The sequence below is a fragment of the Brachyhypopomus gauderio genome, chromosome 5 (genome assembly GCF_052324685.1).
Source record: "Brachyhypopomus gauderio isolate BG-103 chromosome 5, BGAUD_0.2, whole genome shotgun sequence".
Lineage (NCBI taxonomy): Eukaryota > Metazoa > Chordata > Actinopteri > Gymnotiformes > Hypopomidae > Brachyhypopomus > Brachyhypopomus gauderio.
The window spans coordinates 35948643-35973762 of record NC_135215.1 but is presented as its reverse complement, the minus strand read 5'-3'; the positions used below and the strand labels follow the sequence as shown (position 1 = coordinate 35973762).

The 25120-nt window shown below is 43.3% G+C and overlaps 1 protein-coding gene across 2 annotated transcripts in view; it reads right to left on the bottom strand.

Moving 5' to 3' along the window:
• Positions 1-25120, bottom strand: part of cpne8 (copine VIII) — a 33945-nt gene continuing 8825 nt past the window's right edge. The window contains exons 3-20 of one of the 2 annotated variants that reach the window (XM_077007580.1): positions 22349-22395; positions 21834-21937; positions 19653-19692; positions 17517-17593; positions 16087-16150; positions 15729-15832; positions 15408-15512; positions 14903-14944; positions 14703-14778; positions 14113-14166; positions 13738-13799; positions 13107-13153; positions 12527-12708; positions 11592-11719; positions 11236-11338; positions 10445-10502; positions 3091-3164; positions 1-2781 (exon numbers count right to left, since the gene is read on the bottom strand). In XM_077007580.1, the coding sequence (XP_076863695.1) occupies positions 2569-2781; positions 3091-3164; positions 10445-10502; positions 11236-11338; positions 11592-11719; positions 12527-12708; positions 13107-13153; positions 13738-13799; positions 14113-14166; positions 14703-14778; positions 14903-14944; positions 15408-15512; positions 15729-15832; positions 16087-16150; positions 17517-17593; positions 19653-19692; positions 21834-21937; positions 22349-22395 (1580 nt within the window). In that variant the 3' untranslated portion in view covers positions 1-2568. The remainder of the gene's footprint in view (positions 2782-3090; positions 3165-10444; positions 10503-11235; positions 11339-11591; positions 11720-12526; positions 12709-13106; positions 13154-13737; positions 13800-14112; positions 14167-14702; positions 14779-14902; positions 14945-15407; positions 15513-15728; positions 15833-16086; positions 16151-17516; positions 17594-19652; positions 19693-21833; positions 21938-22348; positions 22396-25120) is intronic. The other variant, XR_013131097.1, reaches the window with a different exon arrangement.

Below are 25120 nucleotides of genomic sequence, written 5' to 3'. Positions count from 1 at the left end.
TAAATAATACAGTTTATTTATAAATTCCATTTCATAAAGTGATTTAAATTGACACTGAAGTTTCTTTTGAGAACAATTAAGACCTATGTTGACCTAATTTTATGATTCTAGTCAGTGACAAAATGCTTACAAATATAAGCTACTAGTTTTCCATATTTTACAATAGATATAAATAATTATAAAATCTATAACATTTATCTAAAAATGTTAAGCACATATTCTATACACGTTGTATATAGGACAGTCAGTCACAATCGTAGACATTGCCATGTGTTATTCTGCTTGGATCATGCAACAATATTTATATTAGAAAAATCATTAACAGACTTTTATCAGTTATGAAGGTATATTCCATGTTCTGAGTGATTTTGTACTCCCGCCAGTATGTACCCAAGTGAATTCATTTAACTCACAGTTTTGTAATTCTCTTACATAAGAACTTATACACACATCTCAGAGAAAAAGGCTGCTAAAAGAACAAATACTTAACACACAAAGTAAAGGTATAGTATAAATCCAACGAGTGAAATATTAAGGCAAAATTCCATTACTATTCAAAAGTGACTCAAAATGAAAAGGTATTACTGCACATGCTAAAACACTGACCATGCTAACGTGATGCAGACGATACTAATCAAATATCTATAATGAAAAGAGGTGAACAATATCTGTTTGTGACATTCAAAATACATTGTATTTACAATTATTACATTGAATAACCATCAAATTCATATTTAAGGGTAAATATTGTCGTGTTGCAGTTCAGAAATTGCATAATCTTTCTTTTTTGTGCTCAGGGGACAAACATATGTCACAGAATACACTTTATATTAATTTAAGGAGTAGAGAGAAACTACAGTGCTGAAGCCCCAACTTAACAGAACTGGTACAAATCACAGATTGGGGGTCAAACAATCTCTATACTGTATTTAACAAAGCTACAATGATCAGCAAAGAACATTCCCTCTTACCTCAGAAAAGATTCAACACTGTCTGTTACCAGTTATCAAATAAACAGGCACATGCCCTCATGTTATAGTACAGAACTGGTAGAAAATATGGATAGTAAATATTTCTAGCATCATTTAGTATTTTAGTTTTATTACTTTATGTTAGAGATGGATTATTTTATTGCAGTTCAACCTTAACTTCACTTTTCACCTCAAATACATTATTGCGCCTTTATGCATCCTTGAGTGGCAGCCAGTAGGTTATTAAGTACATTAAGTATATTCAGTATACTAATTTGTAAGTAATTAGAACAGCCACATTGTAAATGTCGGGATTGCATGTATTCAGCTATAGTGCTCTATTGAACAAGCGCTATGAAATAAATAATCCCATTGCAGTACTGTGTGTGTCAGACTTTGATGTCCAGTTTGAGTATGTTTGATAATGTATGTTTGCCAGCATGAGTGGATGTAAGTTTTAAACTGACATTCTGTTCTGTTGAAGTCCAGAGTTTCATGGCTTTACATGGGTTGTTTTCTCACTGATGTTGCTGGGGAAGATTTGAGCTGTGCAGAACTGTCTAAACATTACACGTATGTTTTAATGCGGTTCTTTACGCCCCCAGTTAAAATTCTTCTGTATTTTTCCCTTTTTCTTATCGACATACTAACAGTGTCTAATTTTAATATCAACGGGTGATAATCATGTCATCTTTGTGAAATGCTCTAAAATATGTCAGTGGAGAACTCAAAACCAAATTGTAGTGCAAGTGATGGACTTAAACAGTTATGCTTTGTTTTTATACCAGTAATATGTGTCTTACTGGATACTCATGAATGAATATCATCATAAATATTTTAGTGTTTCGAACCATCTACTTCAAAAGTGCAGGTAATGAAATGCTACTGTAGGTAAAACCCCCTGAACATCATTAGTTGACCGGTTTTAGTGTTAGTGTGTGAAAGCGACTGTAGGTATGTACGTGTACACAGCAGCGTTTTTGTGTTTAAGGACTTATTGTACACACATATATGTACAATCAGCTTGAGACTAATGTGTAACTAAAAGCAAGACTTGTTGTTTCAGTCCCTGTAAGACTTGCAAAGAAACACAAGGAGGCAGAAGAGTATAAGAATCTGGAATGTTCTGTAAGTCAAACTACGCTGACGTTCTCTGTGAAGTAGAGCCATGATCTTTCTGCTCCTGTTGAAAGTCAACACCTCTCATCATACAACACTACAGCTTCAGTAGTTAAAGTCTGAGGTACAAACTATCTTCATGTGCAGATGAAGAAAACTGTAAACATTCAGTTCATACTTTAGCATGTAGACAGAAACTAGTATATAAGACAGAAAGAGGATATTCATCTCTCAATAAGACCTACATGAATGAAACATTCCAACCATTCAGGAAGATTTCTAAAATGTCTTAAACCTGTCCTGTATCATCAAGACCTACACAAGTCCAATAGGAAGCACTGCCAGCTACAACCGGTCATCAACCAGAACTTTGCTGTTTGGATTACACAGTGTAGAAACCTTAATGCAGAACCCCAGCGGACCACTTGTGATGCAGACAGAGAGTGAAGTGTATAAAGAAGAGCTCTCATCACTTTACTTAGATTTGGGTCTGCAGAGAATGTGTTGAGTGTGCTAGTGCTGACTGTGCTTTGGAGCAGTGAGGAGGGCCCGTCACGTTGGGCTTGATGCCTCTGGTTCTCATGTAATGCAGAAACTGCTCTGGGATTTCAGCCAGAACATCCTTGGCCAGGCGGGCCATGCTCAGAATATGGTTCCCCCTAGGATCAATGTAGTCTCGGAGAGGAACAAACTGCAAAAGACACGCAGACAGATACTTAGATAGACAGTAGAGAGAAAGAGAATCAGTTCAGAGAGAGAGAGAGAGAGAGAGAGAGAGAGAGAAAGAGAGAGAGGGAGGGAGAGAGAGAGAGAGAGAGAGAGAGAGAGAGAGAGAGAGAGAGAGGGAGGGAGAGAGAGAGAGAGGGAGGGAGAGAGAGAGGGAGGGAGAGAGAGAGAGAGAGAGGGAGGGAGAGAGAGAGAGAGAGAGAGGGAGGGAGAGAGAAAGAGAGAGAGGGAGGGAGAGAGAGAGAGAGAGAGAGAGGGAGGGGGTGCTGCTTACCTGTACAATATCTCTCTCTGCAAATCTTCCTCTGGATGAGACTCTCACATCATCCCCATCCAATTCGATCATTTCTATTGAACAAATAAAGAAGAAAAGAATCAGCAGAACACTCAGTTAAAAACCCCCTTGTTCATATTCCAACCAGAAGGAGACACGCTGCGTTGATATCCTCAGCCTCACAGAAACATGCATGAGGCCATTTTGCTCTCTGACTGTAAGCCAGTGCCGAACATGCAGACTCTCTATGGGACTGGTCTAAAAATACACAAACATGCACATGGGTCCATATACCCATACGTGTGAAAAGCTGTTCAGACTGATACTTCACACCGCATTCATTATCATACTCAAACACATGTGCCATTATACTTTTCTCAAACAATGTCAATCTCTTTCACGTGATGTCATCGTCTCTCACACACTCACGTGATGTCATGGTCTCACACACACTCTTTCACATGATGTCATGGTCTCACACACTCTTTCACATGATGTCATGGTCTCACACACACACACACACACACACACACACACACACACACACACACACACACACACACACACACACACACACACTCAAAATCACAATCATAATTTGTTCACTGTCATTTTAATTTCAAACGATCAAATTAAATAAATTAATAGTAGTTCTTAATGTGGATGTTTATGTTGAAATTTTCACCTGTCATACATGGCTGACTATATTAACATACTACTGACTATATTAACATATTACTGACTATATTAACATACTACTGACTATATTAACATACTACTTCAGAACACAAAGCAAGACAGTACAGTGAGATCAAATAAACATCCATAGACCCAGGACTCTAAAACTAGTGTGAAATATAACAAGCTAAGCCAGAGGCTTCATCTTCAAGTCATCAGTCAGGGCAACATTAAGAACCGGCTCTAAATGTTCATCATCTTCTAAGTCCTCTGTCATCCACCAGGGCCAGAGTCTCATCCACCAGACCTCCAGGCCAAAAGTTAAATTACCTTCAGTCTTACAGGAAAATGACTTTTCACCAGTTCCCGGTACACAGAACAATACAAAGTTATGTAATGGGAACATATGGTAAAGCATAAAAACACCCTTGTCTCACTACATTAGAGCTCTCATGGCCCGGCTGTGTGAAGGAATAAACGCAGCCCAGACAGAAATGAGGCAAAGCAAACGCAGTTTAAATGATAAATGACAGCACAAGCTTTGCCTACCTGGTAAATATGAGCCAACTCTAAATATGCTCAAGAATGTAGATCTTAAGGACAAAGAAGATAGAGAAAGAATGAAGGGTGAGACAAAGGATGAGAAACAATACAACTCATCGTACTCTCTTTAGGCTCACAACCTTCATCTAATATCTCACAAAAGACTGAAGCAAACAAAGGGGGAGTCCATGCTCCCAGAATTCATAGCGTCTGCTGAAAGCACGAATGACGACATGTTCAGAGACCCAGGACAAGCTCTAGTCTGCCCCTTTGTTCTCCCAGTAATCTGCATCATCATCCTCTTCACCTGTGGACACTCCTGGGCGTCCACAATCCACTGCATGTGACACTTCATCTTGTCCTGTCTTACAGCAAAAAGTGAAATAACTCCGCCAAGACACAGTGGATTCAAGACTGCTGTATGTGTGCAAGACTTTGTGCATCTGTTGACACAGGTTCAACAAGACCAGTAGAGAGGAAAGCCAGCGATCCTGTTTGATACTGCCTTGTTCACCAGGAAACGCATCCTATGTTCAAATATAGAGCCTTTAGAAAGCAGTTGTAAATAAAAAAACACCCTGAAAACACACCAGTGATATTTTAAGTGCTACCCTACAACCCAGCTGACTGAGGACTGTCGGGCGTGGCTGAGATACGGAGGGAGAGATATTTACCCACGATGCACCCTGACACCCCTCAGCCTCCTCCTCCGTCACCTGTTCCATAACCAGCTGTAGAACCACAGGACAGATCTCCACCCAACGTGACGTCACAGCTCACCACAGACGTAGTAAAGGCAGTCCCGCACTGTCCTGTTCAGAAACGTGCATCACACTCGAGTGTCAGAGCAACAACTCTCTAGCCCATTCTGAATTCTTCCACCTATTTAGGATGGAAGGCAGCCACTCTCCATAACTGATGCAGCCGTGCCAACATGGCAGAGATGACTGGAAGGAAAACACTGGCGGGTAGGGCTCCACACCAGAGACATTTATACTGGTGCTTGCCCACTTTCAGTGGGTTGTACCATCTCCAGATTTATGACTCATGTTTGATTCAAGTGCCTAGCTACACGGTGTCTCCATCGGAGTCCTGCTGACAGGTCTCAACCTAAATAAGAGTCCTGCTGTGGTCCAGGACTACATCGCAGTCACTGTCAATATCAACAAATGTTTCATGAATTTCTCATGAGACTCAAACATAGGGACTACTTTATATTCCATAGCAGAAGGACAACTTGTCCATGGAGGCAGAAGAGTCTTGCTTGCAGGTGCAGGTCCTTGGGAAAAGTCTGTCCCTGCGGTAGCTGTCTGGAGCCTTCAGTGTGCTGCTCCGTGCCAGTGACGGTTACAGGCAGACTGTGTTGTAATTGCTGTCCGGTGGAGTTCAGGGTTCAGATACTCCTCTTCCTGTTGACAACAATTAGCAAACGGGAAGTTGTATAGCGTCGTTTCCAGGAGCTGAGTGACCAGATTCCTCACTGCTGTGTCCTGATGTTGCTCTCAAGATCTTTGATCCAGCCTCGATCTGGGCCATAGGGGCAGTAGCGTACTGGCACTGAAGAGGGTCACTGTAAAGTTGGATCTGTGCTTGTAAAAGCAAAACTATCACTCCAGCCAGAGCCCTCAATCCTCCATCGAGCTATGTTGAGATGTTCTGGTGAATGAGATCATCTTAGATGTTGGATGCTGTAAAGTTCTTCTGGGACCTTAGGGTGGTGCTTCTGTATATCTATGATGCAAAATATTTTTTTGTGTGTATACACAATTATGTTCACCATATATGCCAGATAACCTCCCCTGAACATTGGATTCTATTTGGTTCAAGGGACCTCACTTTCTTTACAAGCGACCAGATTCTAAACCACATGAACCTTTTGAACAGAGAGACCCGTAAATGGATCTGGAAATCAGGCCAAAATTCACTACAATGAAGCCAGTAAACTTACCTTAAATGTCTCCATTGGACATTGAACTGCTTGTTAAAAGCCATTTCACCAGGTACGTTCCCATAGACCATACTCCACAGAAACACCACAGACCACATGTATTTGATGGCATTGATGTAGCAGAACTTGCCCTACTGAAGAAGTAGCTGCCAAGAGTCTCATCCTTACTTCCGTTCAAGGAGACACACATCCATGCTACTTTTCAAGAGAGAGGCTTCAAGTTCATGTCCAAACTTGAAAGCTCAACAGCCTTGAGTTCCACCCTCCAACACTTTCAGTCTGACATGACCAACAGTGCTTATAAAGTGGTTACTTAGGTTCAAAAGTAACCAGTCTTTAAATCTAAATTTTCAAAAGAGCAGTATGTTACAAAACAGAACAATGCCAAAAGAGTGAAAAATTATGAGGCATACGAAAACCCCTTGAGGACCTGTCAAGCTCCAAAGAGGTGCACCTCACATACAATGTCACAATCCCATTTGAGCAGAGAGAGAGAGCGTCTTTCCCTTCACCACCACAGGGGGGCACCAGTGCTGCATAGACAGACATCTGGAGGAGCTTGAGTTCACATCACGCTGGGTGCTGAAAACAGTTGCAGCCTGCAGTTCACCAGATGTCCACAGCAGTTCAAAGGGATTATTTATTCCCAGGAGAATCAGCCCGCATTCTTCAGGATGAAATTTCCTTGTTGAGCTATAAGAGTATTTCCACTCAGGCAGATCAGTGTGTGCTCAGGGTCCTTTTTTATCCCACAGGCGTCTTGGTGCTCTGTTGCATTCTGGGATTATGCACGCTGAACACTTGTGAAAGTACACAGTGTTTACTCACTCAACTGAGGTTTGTGTGCTCAGGCAATCGATGTGAAGGACGCGTAGTTTCACATTAGCATATACTCGCCTCACAGGAAAACCCAGAGCTGCACCTCTGCTGGGGTGGCACACGAATATCTCACCTTCACATAGCTGTGGCCATAGCTCCTCCCAGGAAAAAGGGCACTGCGTCACCACGTAAGGAGATGGTGGGATTATTGTGGCTCAGTCAGGAGGTGCTGTGAGGGAGAATACATTAATGTTCGTACCCAGTGACACTGGGTTCCAAGGTGAACTCTGAGGAGAGTGAGTTCCTGACCAGCGGGATTGTCACTAGATTCCATATTTTTCAGGGCAAACCCATCAACAGAGAGAGTATCAGAGGTACAACCTGGTCGCTTTCTACCTGTGTGATTGCTGGGTACGATGGCCCCAGACATAGATGTCATCCTGCAGAGACACACATCCAGGAGAGATTCCCAGAGCTGGACCTGTTGTGTCATTCCTGACAGTGAGTGACAGTAAAGAAAACCGTGGTTATGGCACTCTGTCCCATGGAGGTACGGTTTCTGACATATGCCATGGGCATAAGAAGGCAGTGTAGAAATAGGAAGATATGATAGAAACAGGAAGGCAGTGTAGAAATAGGAATGTAGTAACGAAGAATGTGTCACTGAGTAGTTTGGGGGGGGGGGGGGGGGTGGGGGGGTGGGGGGGGGGGTTGAATGATAACCAACAAATGGAACTGCTGTTTGTGAGCCCTACATATGAAGTCTCTGGAAATATAAGCGCTAAATCATTTCCTGATGACATTGAAGGGTCATCACATTCTCACAAGGATGGACAACGCAGACACCAAACCTAGTGGTTACATATATCAACCAACACGGGGAACTTCAGTCACGCCCCTTGATCACAGTGCCACAAACCGCTACCTTTCTGTCCCTGAAAGCATGTTTAGGGAGTCCTGGGGGGCAGATTTGCTGTTGAAGGGCAATCCCCTTAATGAGGAGCGTAAACCCAACGGCACAGTAGTAGTGGAACAAATACGGCCCCCGTTATGACAGGGCGATGATAGATCTGTTTGCATCAAGAGAAAATGTGCAGTGGCCTTTGTACTTTTCATCACATGAGCACCGCACACCGCTGGGGACAGACGCTTCCACTCATAAACGGCCACAAACAACGCTGCATTTGTTTCCACCCATAGGTTTAATCTCTCTGACTCTGGTCAGAGGGACGGAGGCCTTCCAGTCATTCTGACCGCCCTGCGGTAGCTGGCAGAGAGGCTGGCAATAATCCTGCAGCTTCTCCAGAGTGAGCACGAGGAGAGATACGTCACCCCCACCCAGAGAGGCTCTATGGGCTCGGCCCGTGTGTGGTTTATCCCGCGTGTAACAGACTTACCTGGGAGGGCGAGGAAGACTACGGCAGAGGCAGAGCTTCATCCGTTCACTCTGCACTCGCCCCCGTTCTGGGTGTAAACTGCTGGATGTTCGGGAGGTGGTGCGTGCTGCATTCATAAGTTATTCAGCCTGGTTTCCCTCCGGAGCTCCAGGCCCTTTATCCTGTGCCCTTTAATTCGGCGGGCCAGCTGCAACTCAATGCCCCGTGTCCCGAGAGAGTGCTGCGTGTTCACGGGGAAAGGACAGAGGGGCACGAAGTCCGATCGGATATTCGGACCATGGTCCAGCCATACGCGGGTAATCATGGGCCATCTCTAACAGCGGTTCTGGAGACACACACGTTCATGAGATTTGGCAAACAGGACATGACAGTGCCAACGGAGGCACATGTGGTGATGAGGGACAGCTTGTGGGAGGAGCCTGTATGAGTTTAACTGGTTATCAGTGGATCTTTGAGACGGGCTCGTCTGGCAATGCTACAGTTCGGATATGCCATAGTAAGACACCGAAACAAAGAGCTAGACCAAACAAGAGCACCCACTGAACTTTCCTAAGTATCCACCACAAGAACATTAGGTTACTAATGTGACCTCCGTTCTATATACTTATCCTACTTACGTTTGCTTTACTCTTCTACGTTTTCTGTCACTACTTCTGAGCAAATCCACTTGTCACTCCCAGATTCTGTGTGTTACGTACTTGGTCACAGTGGTGTGTGTTGTATTTGGTCACAGTGGTGTGTGTTGTATTTGGTCACAGAGGTGTGTGTTGTATTTGGTCACAGAGGTGTGTGTTGTATTTGGTCACAGAGGTGTGTGTTGTATTTGGTCACAGAGGTGTGTGTTGTATTTGGTCACAGAGGTGTGTGTTGTGTTTGGTCGCAGTGGTGTGTGTTGTGTTTGGTCGCAGAGGTGTGTGTTGTGTTTGGTCGCAGAGGTGTGTGTTGTATTTGGTCACAGAGATGTGTGTTGTATTTGGTCACAGAGATGTGTGTTGTATTTGGTCACAGAGGTGTGTGTTGTATTTGGTCACAGTGGTGTGTGTTGTATTTGGTCACAGTGGTGTGTGTTGTATTTGGTCACAGTGGTGTGTGTTGTATTTGGTCACAGTGGTGTGTGTTGTATTTGGTCACAGTGGTGTGTGTTGTATTTGGTCACAGTGGTGTGTGTTGTATTTGGTCACAGTGGTGTGTGTTGTATTTGGTCACAGTGGTGTGTGTATCTGGTCGGTCATCAGCACCGACAGAGGCATTTCACGCGAGGTGTTCTGTGTCAGGTCTCTCTGAACAGGTACGGGATGTTTAGCGTAGGTCATTAGCTGCATTTTAGACAGTTCAGTGCCACTGAAATGTTCATTGTAACGTGCACCAGAATCACAGGAAACACTGAGTTTCAGAACAAAAAAATGTGCTTCGAGAGCAGCTGTGTAAGTGTGATCTGCCACTTCAGTGCCGATGGCGTGAATTAGCAGGGCATGTTTTCTTTTATCAGGCACATCATCCGCGGTGAGTGCCTGCACAAAACCGTCAGACACGCCAGTCCTGGTTTCCAAATGCTCACTGGGCATACCTGGGTCTTAGCAGGAGCGGAATAGGTGGCGCTACTGCAAATGAAGCCACACTCAGTGGCCAATATGTCATGAATAATGCATGTACTAAGATGCACTTACAACACGTGTACTGTTCAGTAAATTTACATACTGCTCTTTGTCCTCTATGTCACTTGAACACCAGTAACCTTTCTCCACATATACCACATGATGAGTGTGACAGATTTTGACACCATGTGAAAGAGGGTAACAGAAGTATGACATCATGTGAAACGAACCCAAGCATGAATAAACAACCTCACATACATGCACACGCATGTTCAGACACACGTGTAGTGTAAGTGTATACACATATGCCTTCGCATATTCAAATGCCTAATTTGCTTATTGTGGCATTATTAAGTATCTAATGATCATCTTACCATCAAATTCAGCTGATCCAACCCCTACTATTATTACTGACATTGGAAGAGAGGACGCCTTTAAACAGAAGAAAACATCCGCGTACAGGATTACAGCTGCACCTTTTCAAACGTATCACATTTGTGTAGAAAACGTGCCCTGCTATAAAAAGGCAAATTTGATAACCCTGGGTTGCACGCCAAGTTGTCAAGGAGGCTAGGCTGTCATAAGTAACAAAAAAGTCTAAAAGATAAAGCTGACTCATAATGGTATCAGGATGAGCAGATCCCAGATGCAAACAAACTGAACAAGATGATGGTCTGCTAGCACATTATAAATGCTTATAAAGGCTTTTTTTGCTGTCAGAGCTTGAAGGCCCTGGTCTGCTCTTTACTGAAGTCATTCTTGCTTTGAAAATCACATTTTGGTATCACAATTGACATGTTTTGAGGCAATGATATATGGATACAATATAAATATTATAATTGTTTTAGAGAAAACCTTTTTTAGAAACATTTTAAATTGCTATTTTTATGCATTTTATTTCTAAAAGTAACAGTATGCTTTATGAAGAATGATTTCTAACCTAATCCCTATTTATATATTCATCTGTTTCTTTCTATGGTGATGTTATTCTCATTTTTCATAAAAAAAAACCCAGTACACTGACACACCAGTGAAAAGTTAAAAAATTGTTTACAGAATACAAAATAATAATTTGGCACATAAGACAAAACGACTCTCACTACTATCAGACTGAACTGATCACGCCTGCAAAAGCTCCACGTTTTCACTTATTCCAAACACTTACGTTTACGATGGACTCTTTGGTCTGAGCCATGTCGGAGATCACCCCATCTGAGATGATGAGGAGAACGAAGTACTCTGAGCCATCTTTCACTGAAGACGCACACCTGCAGGAGACAGGCGTCAGGACACTGGCACTCAGGAGGAAAACAGGACCAGAAGAACAAAATGGCACAAAATGGCCTAAACTTATATACTGTACAATAGCCATTTTCTGTTCCTAGTGGAATATTTAGATCTGTTTGTGAATACTAGCAGCATCGAGCAGGTGCTGTCTCACACCCAGGTGGGAGTGTGCTGGTATATGTACTTTACAGCAGCTGCTAGCATAAGTGTTTTTATGGACCTGTGGGGACCCACCTGGCTACATGGTTAATAACGGGGGAAAAGTATGTAGGACCGTAGAGATGTACGTTCTTCAAACTCTGATAGTACGCATCCAACACACCTTCTATGCCACTACAGTATGGGTTGTCTGGATTCCCATTCTAAACACACACACACACACACACACACACACGCATATGCAAACACAGACTGTAGTTAGCAGCACTGGTAATTGTGTCCAGTGATTGTGTTGTGGCTGCTACACTGGCCTTTCTGAGGATATGATAATGGGGTATGAACTTGCAGTGTAGCCCACAGGATATGTTTAGAGAACAGGCTCCATAATTAATAAGGTATGTACATCACAAACAACAACTAAATGTACACTCATGGAGGGTCTGTGAGCTGTGTGTATGTCCTAGAACTGCTGGCCTATATAAGACAACCTTACAGATGGTCCATTCACTTCAGCTAATCCGTACTGCTCAGCTGAACGCAGACAGAGTCAGTTTGTCTCTGCCCTGAGGGAGGTGTGTTAGCAAACACCAAGCAGCTGCATGATGACACACTGCAGAACATCTGAGAAGAGCTTATAGAATCTAGATAGGTACAACCTTCCCCTTATGGAATTTAGTGATATATATATATGTGTGTGTGTGTGTGTGAGTGTGTGTGTGTGTGAGAGAGAGAGAGAGAGAGAGAGAGAGAGAGAGAGAGAGAGACCAAAAGCAATACTGGTGGAAACTATATATTAAAGATAAATCTGAAAAAATAACTCCTGTTTCTCTTTCGTATTTCAGTTAAACATTCCTGATAAAACTGTTTACCAATAAACTCTAAAGCCATTCATTCACAAATCTGTTGTTTTCTCATTAATTAAATAAATAAAAACACACAAATAATATGAACCTATAAATATCAACGTCTGCTCCAAATGTAGACGGAACCATCCACAGAGCTTTGCTCACCAGTGCAAACTCGTGTGACACTCGGCCATCGGGGGGCAGCTTTGCCCCAAATCCCAGGGCAGGGAACATCTTATCACTGTCGTAGTCCTGAATGATCTCGCCCACCGCTCGCAGGGCCATGGCATAGGCGTTGAGTTGGTATGGGTTCATGTAGTGGAGAGACGTGGATTGTGAAGGGTTGCCTGGTCACCAATGGCCAAGGACACAAACAAAGCAGCAGTGTTATCCATTGCATGCGGGTAATGGTCACTCTATGTGTGCCTACCTCACTCATGAGACTGCTCTTACATCTACGGCTAGAGTGCTAGAGTAGAAACCCCATTTGATGTCATTTCCTGTTGCTTTGGTTTCAATGACAATTTAGTGTTCCATATTGGCATTTTTCTTAGATTTTTTTTTTTCATGCAACAACTAAATTTGCAGAATTCGGACAGAGAGAGAGAGAGAGATGTTCAGAAGTCTCAGTTGGCATGGATGCTTGGAAAAGACGATATGTGGTCGCTGCATCAAAAAGACTGTCATCACATACAATCAGCAGAGGAAAATAAGGAAAGGATCGTGTTCCAGAGAGAGAGCTCACCATTCGATGCAGTAAAATCGATTGCCACCGTGAAATTAATCTGAGTACTGCAAAAGAATATAAAGTGACAGCAAGTATGAAGACCGTTGTTCTTGATTACAGCTAATTAACATACAATGAGTAATGTGAACTAAAATAGCATTTATGCAGCACACAAGAAGTGTACAGATGTTAGAGATGAGCGCTGTGCATAGATTTCAAACTCAAAACTACATTATTCACCTATGCTCTCCTTTATTCGCAGTGGGAGAATAAAAACGTAAATGTATTATTCATACATTCCATATGCGCTAAAGTTAGACAGGGCCATCAGCCACTGTGAATACTAAGTGCCTGTAAGGACGCTTCTACAAATATAATTTTTTCAAGTGTTTGTTCTCTTGTTTAAAAAGCAGATCTTACAATAAAGATGGCACTCACAGTCTCAGAATAGACCGTGCTCTTTTTAGATGGTGCTATTATGGCATCTATAATGTAGCGTGTCACTGTGTGGGTACAGCAGTGAGGAGAGTGGTGAAGAACTCCTTACGATCACAACATAAACCTGAATATATGTGCTCAACAATGTGTTTGGTCATGGACTTTCATTAGGTTAACTATGGATAACTATGAAGTCTGATGTCATGCTTACCCTCCTTTGATATAGTCCAAAAAAGTCACTTCAACATCTATGAGGCATGATAACAGTGTCACCTGTTGAGATTAAAGTTTGGTAACATCTTGAAGCTATTTCCAGACCAGAAGACATTATTAAACTCCCACCAAGGAATCCAGACTCAAACATCATCCAAAGATTCACAACTGGTGCTATGATGCAAGTCATCGGGAGCTCAGAGCTGCATGTATACCAGGAGCGAGTTATATCAGCCTTTCCCAACCCTCTCATCAAGAACCCCCAGAAAATACCCAAAATGTCATTTATTAGAACATTTGTGTTCTGTCTTTCCTTCTCAACTTTCTTTCTTTGAAAGCTTCAATGATAACAGTAGTTGGAAAATGTACTCACGGTTCCCGAATTTAGATATTTCTTCTTCTTCTTCTTTTTCTTCATGTTCAGCACCTGAAGAAAATATTTGTTGAGCAGAGCCGAGTTTTGCCATGTGACTCACAGTAACAGCGGCTGTGCAACACAAGCACAACGATGTGAGGAGCAGGGGCTCTAGCAGCAGGTGGCTGGCACAGACCGCTGGGAGCCATGCCAGCTACGTCTCCTGCTACAAATCTGTCTTTGACAGGCTCCCGACAGGCCACTGGTTTGTCCTTGTGTCATGCTGTGCCCCTTGTGTTTGGCCTGTTTGGACCAGGCTAGCGTAAGTACTGACAGGTGATCTCCTGTGAGGTGGGGGCTCACACCCCATCCACCCAGTGATCATAAAGAAGACTTTAAAGCAGCTGAGATGTCATGAGTGGACAGCAGACAATCAGCCAATGAAATTGAAGGAGGGCGAGAGAGAAGGAGAATGGAGAGAATTCAGAGATATTAAGAAAAAGGAAGACATAGAAATATCAAAGGTTACATGTGAAATAGTCCATATATACACGTCTCTCATGGCCCATGTAAAAGAATGTGTTATTATGTGTATGGGTGCTACTCACCTCCCACATGCTAAACTGAGCCTGGCCTTTGGATAGTTCCCTATAGCTGGTCTTGAACTCTCCAATGTAGTCATGACTGGGAAAGTACATTATTAATCAGCATCTTCATTTAGCCTCTGTAAACATGCACACTGAAACACGTATGTGTGTTTTCATTTATGTTTTAGTTCAGTAATGTGTTTAGTTCTACACTTTCTTACCCCCCATCTCTGTCCCAGTCATACACCTCAATCTTTATTGCTCTGTAAAAAATGTGGTTGTTAACAAATCAGGGCAATTGGAACGATCAAAAGTGCTTACATACAGTTTAAAGGTGAAAGATAACCAGTAAAGCCCCATTACACAGTAGTGTAACAGTGGCCTTTACCAGAACAACATGTGCTAACAAGATAATTTATAGCATCACTGCAGAACATCGATACATATAGAATATCCTATGTGTCATGGCCCTGCTTGGCTCTTTCCATGTGCAGTGTGCTCAGTTCAGTGTGCTCAGTTCAGTGTGCTCAGTTCAGTGTGCTCAGTTCAGTGTGAACAGTTCAGTGTGAACAGTTCAGTGTGATCAGTTCAGTGTGATCAGTTCAGTGTGATCAGTTCAGTGTCCATTTTTCTGTAAATAAGTTATATCTGCCTTTCATTCACATGGCGCCTCCTTTTTATGTTGTATGCTAATCACATAAGGATCCTTTACACCGGGATACCCACCTGTCATAGTCACCATTGCACAGGGCTCTAACTGAGATTTTGAAGGCCTGCCACACAGGGTCCAGTGTGTTCTTCACCACCTCTGTCTTATGGCAAATGGTGTATCTGTTCATAATTCAACCATAATTAAGTGTGACTCACAAACACATCTGTTGGACTAAATCTACAAGATTACACCATAGCGCATAGTTAATTTCAGCTCATATATTACTGTTCTAACTTCATAACACTTGCAGAAGCAGTTTTGGCATTATTGCCAATGTTTCATAATGTTAATACTAATGGAGTCTCTTATTGAGAACCAGGGGCGTTAAAACTCACGTTCCATCTTCATTGCTGCGGTAAAAGACGAGAAATGGGTCTGACTTGCCAAAAAAATCCTTCTTGTCCAGTTTGTTTCCACAGAACTGCAGCAATACGGATTCCTAACAGTACGAATGGCCACAGATGCATGGTGTCACTGCCTCTTAGCGTGTGTGCGTGTGTGCACGCATGTGCTTGCGTGTGTATATTTTTGTATGCGCATTCTACTATGTTGTACATTTGTTATTTAACAATTTTATGGGAGCCATAGTGGATCAGCACATTACAGCTGTAATAACCATCTTAACAGAGAACAGTGAAAAATAATAGAAGAACTAAAAGAATAACAAAGCAAACAAAAACATGGAGATCTTACCCGACAGTTCCCAAGTTCCTCCGCTTTAACAATGATGCTCCCACAGTTTTTTCCAGGAATTCCCCTATAAGATCATTATCAGTTTACTTTGCTAGTACTGTAGTTCTATTAAATACATCCAAATGTCATGTGAAACCTCAACGACTGAACCCTTCTTTTCCACGAGGCACCACCTGAACTGTCTGATTCAAATGTGAGATATGGTAGAATATTTGGCAGCAGGAGTGACGGCAGGTTGTGGAGGCAACGCCACACCTACACCTGCACTTGGGCGGCTGTTTAAGTTTCACCAAGTGTCTGACTGCACTCACGTGGAGGATGGAACAGGATGTAGACATAAATTGATAGATAATTGAAGCAGGTCCTTTAATCTGGTTTGACTGTACACAATCCTCTTTTGTGCAGGGAGAGAGACACTTTTGAAAATTTGTCTACATCACACACACACACACACACACACACACACACACACACACACACACACACGCACACACACACGCACACACACACGCACACACACACGCACACACACACGCACACACACACGCACACACACACACAGCATCTATCTATCTTAAGGAGAGCTTGCCAGCAGGATATAGTGAGAGAGAGAGAGAGAGAGAGAGAGAGAGAGAGAGAGAGAATAAGAATAGTAAGAAATTGTTGAATCCCCTTATGAGTTGCTATGAGTCAGAATTCCTGAAGTGACAATGATTATATGGTTTACCTTCAGTAAGAACAAAACCGGTGCGAGCAAATATCAAACAAGCTGAATTATAGTGTCTTCAATTATCTTAGGATTTTGGTTCATGAACAAATAAAGGAATGGATGGACAGCCACATGAATAAATGGAAGAATGAATGGATGAAAATATGAATGAAGTAATGGAAGAATGGATGGATCAATATATGAATGAATTACGGTAATGTATGGGTGAGTAATCGTATAAATGTATGAACATACAGGTGTTCTGACTACAAATGTTAATTGAGAGTTAAAATATATATTTTGAACAACTGTTTTGTTAACTATTTGAAGGTTTAGTTTCGGTAAGAATAAATTATATGTGGAATGTGAGTAACTAAATTAGTGTGGAATGAATGAAATAATTAATTGTGATCCCAGGGAGTTGGTAAGTATGAAGGAAGCATGCATTTAGACCTGACTGAGACATTGAGTGATTTTTGGTAGAGAAGAATGAATGAATGAGTCTAGATGCATGGATAAATATTGAATGGGTTAAGGTTACGATAAAAGATTTAGAGCATTTTGGGTGCTGTTTTAATGGAGATGCACATAGTGATGCTCAATGTGCCACTGTACACTACGCCATCTAATTTATTAATCCACACACACACACACACACACACACACACACACACACACACACACACACACACACACACACACACCAAAAGTAACACCTCACCTGAGCGGTCTCTCCATGCGACTACCTGAAGAGCTCACCAGCTCCCCCAGGGTACAGAACATCTGGCCCAAGAAGTCCTGGCATAGCACATACATGCAGACACCAGCACAATGTCACAAGTTTTTCTAGAGCAGCATGTCAGTATTTGTTTCCGTGAGTTTGCATCTCTATGAATACACTCAAGAATACTATGTCATAGCTACTACTGAAATGGTACAGAACTGAAATAGAACCAGAAACATATTTTCCTGTTAAAATCAGATCATAGCTTATTACAGTTTGAAGCTTGAAATGAGTTCCCATAAAATCAAGTCAAGCTAGGTAATATGGATATTCGTCAGGGTGCTTGATAATTATTCATGATGACTGCTTCATTAACTAAAGTTTTATTACAACTGAGCGTCCGCATTAACCCTCGCCTGTAGAGCACCAGGAGGTGGACGGATTTGTGATCTGTGGCTAATGCCCAACACAGGGGGACTGCTGCCCCCCACAGGTAAAGAGGAGAAAGCCCTGCGGATTAAGTCTCTGCCCCCCAGTCCATCGCATCATTCTGACACACAGGCCATGACATCATTCTGACCCACAGGCCATGACATCATTCTGTCATATTGGCCATGACATCATTCTGTCACACAGGCCATGACATAATTCTGACACACAGGCCATGACATTATTCTGTCATATTGGCCATGACATCATTCTGACATACAGGCCATGACATCACTCTGTCACACAGGCCATGACATCACTCTGACATACAGGCCATGACATCACTCTGACATACAGGCCATGACATCACTGTCACACAGGCCATGACATCATTCTGTCATATTGGCCATGACATCATTCTGACATACAGGCCATGACATCATTCTGACATACAGGCCATGACATCATTCTGTCATATTGGCCATGACATCATTCTGACACACAGGCCATGACATCATTCTGACACACAGGCCATGACATCATTCTGACACACAGGTCATGACATCATTCTGTCATATTGGCCATGACATCATTCTGTCACACAGGCCATGACATCATTCTGACACACAGGCCATGACATCATTCTGTCATATTGGCCATGACATCATTCTGACATACAGGCCATGACATCACTCTGTCACACAGGCCATGACATCACTCTGTCACACAGGCCATGACATCATTCTGTCATACTGGCCATGACATCATTCTGACATACAGGCCATGACATCACTCTGTCACACAGGCCATGACATCACTCTGTCACACAGGCCATGACATCAGTCTGTCACACAGGTCATGACATCAGTCTGTCACACAGGTCATGACATCATTCTGACACACAGGCCATGACATCATTCTGACACACAGGCCATGACATCATTCTGTCATATTGGCCATGACATCATTCTGACATACAGGCCATGACATCACTCTGTCACACAGGCCATGACGTCACTCTGTCACACAGGCCATGACATCATTCTGTCACACAGGCCATGACATCATTCTGTCACACAGGTCATGACATCATTCTGTCACACAGGCCATGACATCATTCTGTCACACAGGCCATGACATCATTCTGTCATAGTGTTATGTGCCTGCAGAAGAAACACATTGATTACTGAGTTTTTGCACCAATGTAACACGAGTGTTTCTTCCTGTCAGTACCACTGTGCACAAAAGTTACTTCATGAACATCATTAGTGTATGAGAGGCAGGCAGGTCCCCGAGCTTCACGTCTGAAGAGCTGGAGGATGATGAGTGCTGTCCGCTGCCAAAGGACCATTAATAGTCTGACCTAGTTGATATAAAGCACTGTAGGTCTAAACAAAGTAATTTTCATGTGCTTGGTTCATAAATTAAGAGAGCACAACATTTTTCAAAATGTCTTGAATAATTGCCTTGAGTGATCTTCAAGTTATAACATATTATGCACATATATTAATCAATCAACAACTGTCTCCATGACAGCGGGCACACACACTCACACTTGTAGGGTCCACACACAGGTATGACCCTGCACACCCACGCACATACACACATACACACACACACACGCATACGCACACACACGCACGCACACGTATGACCTCTCGCATATGAACAAATGTCAAATGTAAAGTCTCGTCACTCACGTACATGTTTGGACAGGTTCTCACTCTTTGAGTCCAGGTCATACCTAGAAGGAAGAAACTCAGTCAAAGAGAGTCAAAGAGAGTCAAAATGAGCAGCACAACCCTCAGCTAGTGTCAGCACAATGTCCCTGTAAGGAGTCCTGTAATACACTCTCATATCCTCCTGTTACTGTATCCCGTACGGCAATGCCAGTGCTGTTTAGTACTCTGTGATACCAGATTAGCCCATCCTTCATAGGACTTACTCCTGACTGAAATACTCAACTCAACTTACTGTTTGGGTGTTTTCAGGTTTAAGATTAAGATGTTTATATAAAATAGTATATATATGTTATTCTTAAACATTTTTTTACATTACAACAGTGAATTCACACTGTGAGCCACATAAGCATTCAACACAATAAGAATAAAGGACTAAACCAGTTGATTGTAGGAATTAACTCTTCATCTTCAACTCTATCTGTGCTAGAATCAGTGGGGTTGGTTTATTCTTCCACTCTTTAAAAACATGTACCCACCTCTCAAAGCAAGCAAGCAAATAATTTGTCAGCAAACTGTCATGCAGAATGCTGAAAAACATCTCAGGATGGGTGGAGGCAAAGGCTACCCAAGACCTTCACAAACGACCGCAGAACAGCATAACACTGGCACTGGTTAGACAGACAAACGTCTCCTACGTGTTCCTATTAGTGTCATGATCTGGAAGTCCAAGGAACACCACTCAACCAACAGCAGGCTACGCACAGGAGCGCCTGACCAAATCTCCAGTTGTCCAAGTGCCAAGGACCACACAAGAAAGTCCGGGAGAAGTGAAGCTACTGTTAATGAGGCAACGACAGGCAACATCCACCACCATGGGCTTCATGCACATTCAACCAGTCACCCCAAAAGATGCTACTACTGAAGAAAAGGCATGTTGAAACTTTGCTGCATGAAATTTGGAGAACATTTTAGATTTCTTGGAGCTGGACAATACGGCCCCTGAAAACTCCTGCAGTTACTGCTCCAATACCTTTTACACTACACTACACACAACCATTTTATGGATTGAAACATTACTATTTTTTAGCTGTGTAGATTTATTGAGTCAGTACAAATTTCTGGCCTGAATATATGCGTTGGAAATATGTTTAATAAAAAAACTTATTGAAGTGTTGAAGACTTTTCCCCCCCACTGTATACATTTAGCTGTTTGGCTCTCATGACTGGTGTTCAGATCTGATGGTGCTGCACCCCTCTGGATCAGCCTGGGTGCACCCATAGACTTGTGCAGCAGGGCACACCCCGGCTCTATAGTGTTTCACACACACACGCACGCGCACACACACACACACACACACGCACACACACACACACACACACACACACACACACACACACACACACACACACACACACACACACACACACACACACACACACATAAAATCATGCCATAGCAATGCTTAATATTAGCTGTCAAAGCGAAGGACCACAGCGCTGATTAAGAGTTAAGTCAGAAGGGACATATGTGCCTAATGTTCTGTTCAACTCTTCCAGCCTTTATCCCAAGCACTCCTGCATGCACAGTCACACACACACACACACACACACACACACACACACACACACACACACACACACACACACACACACACACACACACACACACACACACACACACACACAGGTCACTCCCTATAATGTTGCAGACAGAGTGAGACACACTGTTTGTAGCGTGCACTGGTCCACATACTCTCCAGAATCTAAATATACAGAAGAAGGTTTTTCTGTTCTCGCAGTCAGAAAAATGGTCCATCGATTCTTTAGTGGAGACAGAGAAAGTGTGTAAGTGTGTGTGCGTGTAGTTCTCTGTGTGGGATAAAAGGTGCCAACAGAAGTGAATAATGTGTAAATATAATTTCTGGGATCTTGATCTGTGTGTATGGGTTTGTTAATTTGTGTGAGTAAGTTTATGTTTACGCATATGTCTGTATATGCAAACTAACTCTATTTATATTCTATTGTTTCTGACTAAACATTTTGCATTTAGGCACATGTTTGAAAAAACACACAGGTCATATGAAGAAGGCCACAGTCATTTTTCATAGTAGTTAAGCATTTCTAAAGGAATGAAACATAAAGAGTAATCATCACATGTAAGTAATCCTGCAGTAATTGTCACATACACTTGCTGTATACTCACAGGTGAAAACGCAGATTCTGTCTCTCCTCAAAGAAATAATCAAGGATGAATTTTTGCACAAAGTCAGGATTCAGAGTGTTATTGATGACCTCAGTTCTCCCAAACTGTAATAGATGCAAATACAGTAACATTTTGAAAATATTTCCAGTAATAATAACAAAACACACTACCTCTCTGGTACTTACAGTTCAGACTAGAAGTGACACATTATATAATCAGTATATAATCAGCATCACAGTCCTAAACTATTCTGGGCAAATTCAGTTGTTTTGGGGCAAACAGGGCAGTTAAAGTTCATTCACCTATTCAGCACTAGGCTGCAGTAAGAATTTCATCACCGTTATAAGTGATCAGGCAGGTAGTTTAACATCTCACACACACACATGCACACACACACGCGCACGCACGCACGCACGCACGCACGCACGCACACACGCACACACACACACACACACACACACATACACACACACACACACACACACACACACACACACACACACACACACACTCACCTCTCTCCACTCCCTGTTTGTCACCGTTTGAATGTACAGCACACAAACTACAGGAACACAAGAGAAAAGAATGAGGACTGTGAGAGGTGGTCTGGACCCAGGGTGCTGGACCCAGGAGCCAGGACGCTGGACCCAGGGTGCTGGACCCAGGGCGCTGGACCCAGGGCGCTGGACCCAGGGCGCTGGACCCAGGGCGCTGGACCCAGGGCGCTGGACCCAGGGCGCTGAACCCAGGGCGCTGGACCCAGGGTGCTGGACCCAGGGTGCTGGACCCAGGGCGCTGGACCCAGGGCGCTGGACCCAGGGCGCTGGACCCAGGGCGCTGAACCCAGGGCGCTGGACCCAGGGTGCTGGACCCAGGGCGCTGGACCCAGGGCGCTGGACCCAGGGCGCTGGACCCAGGGCGCTGGACCCAGGGCGCTGAACCCAGGGTGCTGGACCCATGGCGCTGAACCCAGGGTGCTGGACCCAGGGTGCTGGACCCAGGGTGCTGGACCCAGGGCGCTGGACCCATGGCACTGGGTGCAGAAGGCTGAATATGCACAGATGACACCCAACACTATTACACACATCAGAAAACAGGGTTTGTGTTCACAGTGATGGAGCTCTTAAATCTGCAGCTCAGACAGTGTAGCTTTGCCTGATTGGTAGAAAAGAAACAGCAGAAATCCAGTGTCACAACACATTTTGACATTTGTTAGATTCATTTTGCATTCAATAAGAGGATTAATTAGCATATGAATTCCCGAAGGAGTTAAATCTAAATCTATTAAAAAAACATTCAGGTTTTAGCTGAGATGCACACAAGTATTATCCACTGCAAGGTGAGAAATTTCTCATAGTCATTCTTTAGTTCAACATGACATAGAAAGGCTTACATTAAACCTGAAAAGTCTTACAAGCCTGTCAAACACGAGTTACAAACTACATTGGACAATGAATGCCAATTTACAGGTACTGTAATAAACCTGTAAAAATCTACTACAAAACACCTATTACATTTACAAGTGTATTCTATATGATTTTGTATGAGTAACAGTAGCTAAGAGGAGGAAAATTAACTGAGGGTTCAACAGCACAGCGTGTAAGACTCTAATCATTTGGCATGTGTTGAACATTTAGGTACATCCTACAATCTGACTGTTTGTCAGGGCTTCTTGCTCCAGTGATGTTTGTGTTTCTCATTCTCATCTCATGTTTCTCTCCTGAGTATGAACTCAGCTAGCTCTATGGTGGAATGAAGCAGCACATTTGATTGCATACAACAAAGGTGTTTGTCCAGACGTAATAAACTGACCTGTCAAGAGACTCAAAGACAATCGACTCACTCATCAACATTCCCATCTCATTTGCCCCCCCCCCCTTCCCCCGAGCCCATGGGGACGCAGTTGGACAGCAGGCAGCTGAGCAAAAGACCAGCTGAAGGTATGGAGGCATGTGCATGTGGACTCCCTGGCCATCTCATCTGCTGTTTTCAGGTTTGACTAAGCACCCGCAGTGCTGACAAACCCAGAAAGCACACTAAGGCTCCCTCACATGCTCATGTGCTGATTATGCTTGCAGAAAAATGCACATCTCACCTCTTTCTGGCATCATTAGAAATCCACCGCACAAAGCCTCCATATGTCATTAATTAACGCTCCTAATTGACTCAGGAGCTGTGGGGAACCGTACCGATGAGACTGGTGGAACAACTGGGTCTTCTTCTCACACCGATTCTACACAACCTCAAGGTGCAACCTTTAAATGGGAGACATCTTGGGACTAGTCAGGTGACACAAATCACTGAACTCATCAGCCTGTTCTGCACTGTTACTCGTGCTACCCAATTAACCTACGCCCTCTTTTCTTTCTGACCAAACTCTCCAATTCACCTGCATCATGGGTACTGTCTACATACAATCTAGACAAGGAGATTAGGGTAATAATTCCTGAAAATCTTGCCCTGTTAGCTGTCTAATTGCTAAGCTTTATGTGTCCCAAAATATCTGTGACCAGTTAATCACCTAGGAACACTCTTTGCTAACCTCTGGACATATGTGAAACTAAAACTCCAACTTATTTACCATAGACACTGGTGTGAAGATTGGTCCAAGGACATTTATTATTTCATATCCTGCTTCTCTACCTGGGCTCTAAGTTACAACTTGTTGGCTGTGGGTGAGCTCATTCTGCTACACATTCCCGACTGACACATTACTACTGAGACATCACTACTGAGACATCCCCACTGAGACATCCCCACTGAGACATCCCCACTGAGACATCCCCACTGAGACATCCCCACTGAGACATCCATACTGAGACATCCATACTGAGACATCCCTACTGAGACATCCCCACTGAGACATCCCCACTGAGACATCCCCACTGAGACATCCCCATTGAGACATCCCCACTGAGACATCCCCACTAAGACATCCCCACTGAGACATCCCCACTCAGACATCCCCACTCAGACATCCCCACTCAGACATCCCCACTCAGACATCCCCACTGAGACATCCCCACTGAGATATCCCTACTGAGACATCCCCACTGAGACATCCCTACTGAGACATCCCCACTGAGACATCCCCACAGATATCTCCCCACTGAGACATCCCCACTGAGACATCCCTACTGAGACATCCCCACTGAGACATCCCCACTGAGACATCCCCACTGAGATATCCCCACTGAGACATCCCTACTGAGACATCCATACTGAGACATCCCTACTGAGATATCCCTACTGAGACATCCCCACTGAGACATCCCCACTGAGATATC